Genomic DNA, 7,507 nt, shown 5'->3' with positions numbered 1-7,507 from the left:
AGCTCGGGACTGGCACTGGGAAGGAGCTCGGGACTGGCACTGGGAAGGAGCTCGGGACTGGCACTGGGAAGGAGCTCGGGACTGGCACTGGGAAGGAGCTCGGGACTGGCACTGGGAAGGAGCTCGGGACTGGCACTGGGAAGGAGCTCGGGACTGGCACTGGGAAGGAGCTCGGGACTGGCACTGGGAAGGAGCTCGGGACTGGCACTGGGAAGGAGCTCGGGACTGGCACTGGGAAGGAGCTCGGGACTGGCACTGGGAAGGAGCTCGGGACTGGCACTGGGAAGGAGCTCGGACTGGCACTGGGAAGGAGCTCGGGACTGGCACTGGGAAGGAGCTCGGGACTGGCACTGGGAAGGAGCTCGGGACTGGCACTGGGAAGGAGCTCGGGACTGGCACTGGGAAGGAGCTCGGGACTGGCACTGGGAAGGAGCTGGGGACTGGCACTGGGAAGGAGCTGGGGACTGGCACTAGGAAGCTGGGGACTGGCACTAGGAAGCTGGGGACTGGCACTAGGAAGCTGGGGACTGGCACTAGGAAGCTGGGGACTGGCACTAGGAAGCTGGGGACTGGCACTAGGAAGCTGGGGACTGGCACTAGGAAGCTGGGGACTGGCACTAGGAAGCTGGGGACTGGCACTAGGAAACTGGGGACTGGCACTAGGAAACTGGGGACTTACTGGGGGCCGGCTGCGGAGGAAGTCCGTTGGGCCGCCTCGGGGCCGGCTGCGGAGGAAGTCCGTTGGGCCGCCGGGCCGGAGGAAGTCCGTTGGGCCGCCTCGGGCCGGCTGCGGAGGAAGTCTGGGCCGCTGGCCGCGGCTGCGGAGGAAGTCCGTTGGGCCGCCTCGGGGCCGGCTGCGGAGGAAGTCCGTTGGGCCGCCTCGGGGCCGGCTGCGGAGGAAGTCCGTTGGGCCGCCTCGGGGCCGGCTGCGGAGGAAGTCCGTTGGGCCGCCTCGGGGCCGGCTGCGGAGGAAGTCCGTTGGGCCGCTGGGCCGCTGCGGAGGAAGTCCGCTGGGCCGCCGCCGCTGCGGAGGAAGTCCGTTACGCCTGGCCGCTGCGGAGGAAGTCCGCGGCCGCCTGGGCCGGCTGCGGGTGAAAGGCGGCGGCGCCGGGCCGGCTGCGGGTGAAGTGCGGCGGGCCGCCCGGGCCGCCGGCTGCGGTGAAGGCGGCGGGCCGCCGGGCCGGCCGCTGCGGGTGCGGCGGCAGCCGCCTCGGGCCGGGCGGTGAGGCGGCGAAGCCGCCGGGCCGCTGCGGGGAAGTGGCGAAGCCGCTCGGGCCGGCTGGAAGTGGGCGGGCGAGCCGCCGGGGGGGAAGGGCGGCGAGCCGCCTCGGGGCCGCTGCGGGGAAGGAAGTAATGGCGAAGCGACCAGGGGCCGGGTCCACCGCGGCTCAAGTCGCCGGGCTGACAGCGGAGGTGGCGTTCCCGGAAGGCGACGAGGGGCCGGATCCACCGGCGGCTCACGCCGCTTCTTCCGGGCAGACTTCGGGAAGCGACCAGGGGCCGGGTCCACCGGCGGCTCAGGTCGCCTGCCTCCCTGGCGGAGGTAACGGAGGGGACCGTATCCGGGGGGTGCCAAGACCAGTCTAGTCCCCCGAAAAACCTCCCGGTCCAACTGAGCCAAAAAGGTAGCTACCTCACCTCGTTTGTGGTCGGATCCTTCTGTCATGTTTTGAGGTGGTGGAGGTGAGGCAGAAACGCAGCTGGACCGGATTGATTGTAAGATAATGAATTTAATGACAAAAAACCAGATCTCAGGGAGCAGGACGACGGAGTAACGAGACGTAGACGTGACGAGGATCCGACCAACACACGGAGACACAGGTGACATTAAATACACATGAGGTAATCAGGAAACGAGACACACCTGGGAACTAATCACGGGGAGACAGGACAACACAGAGACTCAGACACACAGGAAAACTAGAAATAAATACACAGAAAAACACAGAACACAACATTGGCAGGTTTGCACATGAATACAAATTTGAAATATATTCCATCACTGCATGTATCACTGTCCATATTTCATTTTCTATTATGCCTTTAAAGGACTTCTTATACTTTTCATTTAAGATCAATAGAGCGATAGAGCGCAACATAAATCACCTCATTAAGATATCTTTTATTGCAAATGGCATCTTCTTCAGTTTCCCTTTGTATTTTGTTCGCCTCTCTAAACCACCTCTCTGGGATACTGACTGCTCTAATTCAGGAGTAGATTAAGACAAGATAGGGTACCTAAAAGCGGTAGCAGTGAGTAAGAAGTGATTCAGAGCATGGGGTTTAGGGAGGGATAAAAGAAAAGAAAGACAAAGGAAGAAACTAAGACTAATAGCAACACAGACCGATGGTGGCAGAACTCCTGGTGAAGTAAGCAAAAGGGAATCAGATGAAGACAAGGGACACAGTAAGAAAAGAGGGAGACATCGATAGATACAGTCCTTTTTATTGGCCCTATGGGGACAATATTGGACTAATGCCACTGATGTCATTTAGTCCAAAATGTCCTCTGTTAATCTGATTTGATCACAGAGTTTCACTTGCTGAGGCTTTTACATGCTTGGTCTGTTGAGAATACCATAAAATTCTTCCAACACATTTTGAGTCTATTCCACTTTCTCCTCTTTCTGGGATGTGCTCTGCAAATATCTGAATAGAAGCACCCTGGATCAGGTGTTTGAACTACCTCACTTGTAGCAATGGTCCTACTCCAAGTCCTACTTCAGAAGACGAAGGTCTCCATCCTCTTTCTAAGGCTAATTTAACAAATTTTGAAAGCTGCAGAATGACATTTGGAATTCTAGGGGTTAAGCGGCTCTATCAAACATCTTAAAGCCTCAGCAAACTTGGAAACTACTTGGTTAGTCTCTCTTAATAAGATCAGGCTCTTCTCGGAATCAATAGTGCAAAAAAATCGATACTGCAGTATTTCTTTTCTTTAAAGCAATTTTCTACTTCGGCATTGTTAAAGTGGGTTTTTCAGATTTTTTTTTTTTTTTACATAAATTATATGCTTCTGCTGCTGAAACAAAACAGACATTTACTGCTATCTTGAGGATTTGAGTTTGATTTAATTATTTTGAATTTGTAAGTGGTTCAGATAAGTCCACTTGCTTGCTGGATCTTTTGATTGTCAAGTTTATCCAGCACAGAGATGAGTAACCTCAAACTTATGTTGAGGCTATCTTAGGACAACAAAAAAAAACAAAACAAAAAAAACAAAAAAAAACTGATGCTGCAGAAACAACATTGTCAGTCAAAGCTGATGGGAAGATGGGTAAGAATAAATAAGGAGCAGAAAGAAAACCTGAGAGAGTCTTCAAGAGACTTGACAAAGCGATATCCATGAACATACAGTCGCAGCTGCAGTAGAATGGTATAGATAACAATTTGTGTGTTCAGACAAAGTCTGGCTCTAAATCCAATTGAGATTCTGTCTCAAGATAGAATCTCAAAGCAATAAAGACAATGTGAATGACGAAAAGGATACAAAAAGAAATTGCTGGATCTTGATTAACATACAGGTGCAGATTGCTGAAGGATTTAGGGGCCATGAATACAGCGATAGCTGGATAAACCTATATCAGAAGCACAAAGATACACTTACAGTAATTGTTTATATCAACAATAAACAGCGTGAAGACAATATGGCCAGTCTGCATCACGCTTTACAAACATCACCTGCACATGATTACACTCTCTGCCCCAACAGGCGGCACCCTCCATCTTCCACTCTCTCTTTCTCTGCTTTTCCCAAAGGAGGGGGTGTGGAGGAATATGAGTAGAAGAGGAGGATAAGGTTGAGGGGAGGAGGGGGTGGGCGACCCGCACCCCAGTAACAGGTTTGATTGGAAAGCATCTAGCCCCCAGCAACCAATCCCCCAGCAATACCGTACACGCTCACACATACGCATCCATGGGGTTTCTGTGGCAACTGTGGTGCAGGGGGTAGACAGAATGATCCGGTCTGCAGAGCAAGTCACACTATGGTGATGGGGGGGACTAGGCCTCTGGCAGGGAGAGGGGGAAGGCCATACTGCTGGGTGATGGGGGAGAAATAGAAGTAAAAAAAATTAGGCTTAATCTAGGAATAATTGCAGAATAGTTTTAATGTAAGAGCACTCACAATTAGCTATAGTACGAAGCTGAGGTCAGATGCAGCATGTATTAATTGTTTGGAGATAACAGGAGGATTTTTCTGTTATACACAAGGCAGATATTCTCGGTTATTCATCAGCTTCTTCCATTTAATGCAAAAGTCCCAGCATAAAAAGAAAAAGTGGCTATTTAGGTTATCAAAGACACACTATGCAGTAATTACTTTACAGTATGATGAAAATCAGTATTGAGGGTTTGCAGTCAGATTTGGTCTTCCAGAGGGTTATTGTGTGCCGTTGCATCCATACCTTTTCTGCTGCCATAACAAGGTGAATCAACAAACACTTGTCCAGTCAGTAAGTAATAAAACTAAAACACCTGCAATGTTTATATTTTTGCCACCATTTAAAATTTATAGTAACTTTGTCTAAAATGCTTGTCCCTCTTTTTTGTCCTGGACTCATGAGCCGCCTGCCTAAATTGTTCTACTTGGAACCGGCTGTCATGCAGCTTCCAAAAACCAGGCTTTTTGGAGATTACCGACTGTGAACCAGTTCTCTCTGGTTACTGGAATGGGATTAACTGCTGCTGCCTCTGTGCCCCTGTCTGTTCACACACACAAATATACACAAAGTCTGTGTATGTGTACTAAAAATAAAAGAGAAAGCCTTAGAATACATGGACAGTGCACAGAAAGAGACAAGTCATATGTGGTTGCCAGCATCCTTTGTTGTCTGCTCTGATGAATGCTGGCTCAGCCCAGAGTGTTTAATATTGCCGCCATTTTGCTGCCTGATGGTGTCTGTGGCTCCTCTCTCTCTTCGCCTTGTTCATGGCGGTGGTACGCAAAGCGCCTGGCTCAATTTCCCAGAGTGGTAACCATGGCAATATCATCAGACGTTTGTCAGTGGCCATGGTGACAGATGATGTGCTGGCTTGATGTGTCTTTTTTTTTTGTTTGTTTTTTTTCTTTTGGGGGTGTGTGTGTGATGGAATTACGATGCACACGTTGTATCCAACCCACATTAATTCAGAATTCTGCTTGGCTGTGTCTGATTTTTCTCTTTTATTTTCTAAAGAAAGAAGGGAGAATACAAGCTAGAGTGAAAATTCTGTTTGTGCCTTAGTATATGAGACAACCTCATTCAGGGGTATGGAAGTGTTTTTGCACGTCAGACATCTTCAGTGTGCACCAATTACCACCGTCTGGTCTTTAGAGACTGAAATTGTCGCTGAGGTGAGAGTTCTCAAATCGGTTCATCCTGCCACTTTAAATGAATTGGATTTTTTGCCCCCCCGTTTCCTCCCACCTCCAGCACAGACGAATTGTTATTTAAAAAGCGCTTGGTGTAAATACTGCTATTGTTGGAGGCGTAATCAAACATTCATGAGGGAGACGGATCCAGGGAGAGCCAGAGAATCTAGGTCACGGATGCGCTCTCGATTCTCTGAGACTCTTTCTTTCTAAACCTCTCCTTTGTCCTCTGAGCTAGCTCTGCTGTCCAAATCTCCTCCCCTCATCTTTTTTCTATATCACAGTTATCTTTCCCCTTTTTTCCATTTGTATTCGTTCACCCTATCTCTCATCTCTTCATTGCTTTTGTCCTCTTTATCCTACAAGCACAACTCTTTTCATTTCAACACACAATGTCATGTTTCTTTTTTAAATATATCTGCCATTAAATTGATCAGTTCTGAAAGCTCACCTGGCTGGACTTGTGTAAACTGCACAGTATCACCTACACACCTTTGAGTCAGTAGCTCAAAGTAATGCCCCTCTTGACCATCATTTATCAATGAGAAGGTCATCTTGTCAGTGCTTTTACAACCGTCTCAAAGCCAACTGAGGCGAGCTGAGCAGCACATTAGCAGTGGCTGACCTTGTGAGTGTGTCCACAGCCCCGGAGAGGACGAGAAGGATTGGTTCCCAGCAGGTCTGACTCACAGAGGGATTCTCGTTTATAACATTGCTTTGCAAAACTATTCACAACCCCTGAACTTTTACACATTGCAACACTTTACTATCACAGATTTTATGTTTTAATGGGATTACCTAGGAGTAATGTTGATCAAACTGCATGTATAAAATACCTAAGAGAGTACTGAAGGTATGTTGTTACAATACTCAGAAATATAAGGAGATTGCAATTATGATACTTCTCGAGAAGAAGTGGCTATTTATAAGTTTATGTTTCAACACATTCAATTGAACATTGATCAATTTCCATATTCTACCTATAACCTACCACCAAAAAACTACCTGTAAAGATGGAGACTAATCTGCCTCAGTGTTTGCATGTTTCTCCCTGGACACTTTGTAATTTTAATATCTCTTCCATATTCCAGCTGATCAGGAGCCTAAATCCGTCCCACCACCCCCTCTCCCTCCCTCTGCAGTATTAAAGGGTCCGAATCTGCCGGCCAAAAACCACCATCCAAGCCCAGCAGGGCAGCTTGCATTGAACTCTCTCCAGCTAATCCATTTGTATTTTTTCAATTACATATCGGGGGCAAGGGAGCAAGTGGACAGTAATCTGTCAGGCTCTGCCTGGAAAACCCAGCCCTCTCATGACCCAAATATCAGGCTAAAGAAGAGTGCTGGGGTTGCTGTAAAACAAAAACAAAAATAGGTCATAAGTTTCCTTACCACATAATTGAATTGCACTGGAGAGAAATAATTGTGGTCATATTTGCATGTGGTCGACCAATTTCCCGACTGCTGGTCACCAACAAGTCATTATTAGGCAACTTCCACACATCAGTAAAACCGGACAATTAAATATTAAGAAAACCAAAACCTGTGACGTCAGTCCACACCCCTGGTCTCTGTTTGCCATTTTGGACTGGGGGGCTGGGAGGAGGACTGGGCCATCTGGTAGGTCTGTGCTGTGGACGGGTTTTGGGCCTTTGGTGGCAGTTGAGGGAGAGACTTGCGTTCCATTTCTCCAAGAGTTGTCCGGATTTTTGGATGGCTCTTTGGCCAGGGTGGCCACCGGGTTCTGGTGGGTGGTCGGCTGGTGGTGTGCCTGGCCATCAGCAGTGAGTGGCAGTAATTGGGGTAGTGTCTTTGCGTTGGCATCCTGTGGACGGGTGGGTGGGGTGGTGAATCACACCTTGTAGTTTTTGTTGGGGTGGTTGGTAAGTTGTGCTCTTCCTGGAATGGTGACTCAGCTCAGGTGTCAGCGCCCGGACGGCGTGGCAGTTTGCGTTATTTCATGGACGGGCTGGCTGAGGTTGCTGGCCTGACAGACTCCATGGTTTTCTTCTCACTTCTTTGCTGCATTGAGGGGATGCTAGCCTTGTGCAGTGGGGTGTTACAGATTGTACACAACAATGATACAATCTGTGTATTTATGTTTGCATTCCTATCGGCACTGGAAAGTATGTCTAACTTCTGAAAATGGATGTG

The 7,507-nt window shown here is 48.9% G+C and overlaps 1 protein-coding gene across 1 annotated transcript; it reads right to left on the bottom strand.

Annotated features, from left to right (window-relative positions):
- Positions 1-675: 675 nt before the first annotated feature.
- Positions 676-7,177, bottom strand: LOC122846627 (proline-rich protein HaeIII subfamily 1-like). Its single transcript, XM_044143692.1, has 4 exons — positions 6,916-7,177; positions 2,346-2,362; positions 952-1,534; positions 676-854 (listed from the first exon to the last, which is right to left on the bottom strand). The coding sequence occupies exons 1-4, from the start codon at positions 7,175-7,177 to the stop codon at positions 676-678; spliced, it is 1,041 nt and encodes a 346-aa protein (XP_043999627.1).
- Between the last annotated feature and the right edge of the window lie 330 nt (positions 7,178-7,507).

The sequence above is a fragment of the Gambusia affinis genome, linkage group LG16, assembly GCF_019740435.1.
Source record: "Gambusia affinis linkage group LG16, SWU_Gaff_1.0, whole genome shotgun sequence".
Classification (NCBI taxonomy): domain Eukaryota; kingdom Metazoa; phylum Chordata; class Actinopteri; order Cyprinodontiformes; family Poeciliidae; genus Gambusia; species Gambusia affinis.
The sequence above is the reverse complement of the archived record's forward strand: the minus strand, read 5'-3'. Positions and strand labels throughout refer to the sequence as shown.

Coding starts and splice junctions, on each gene's coding strand:
- LOC122846627 (XM_044143692.1), bottom strand. CDS start 7,177: ATGCCAACGCAAAGACACTACCCCAATTACTGCCACTCACTGCTGATG. Junction 855..951: donor CCTCCGCAGCCGGCCCCGAG/GCGGCCCAACGG, acceptor CTTCCTCCGCAG/CCGGCCCCGAGGCGGCCCAA.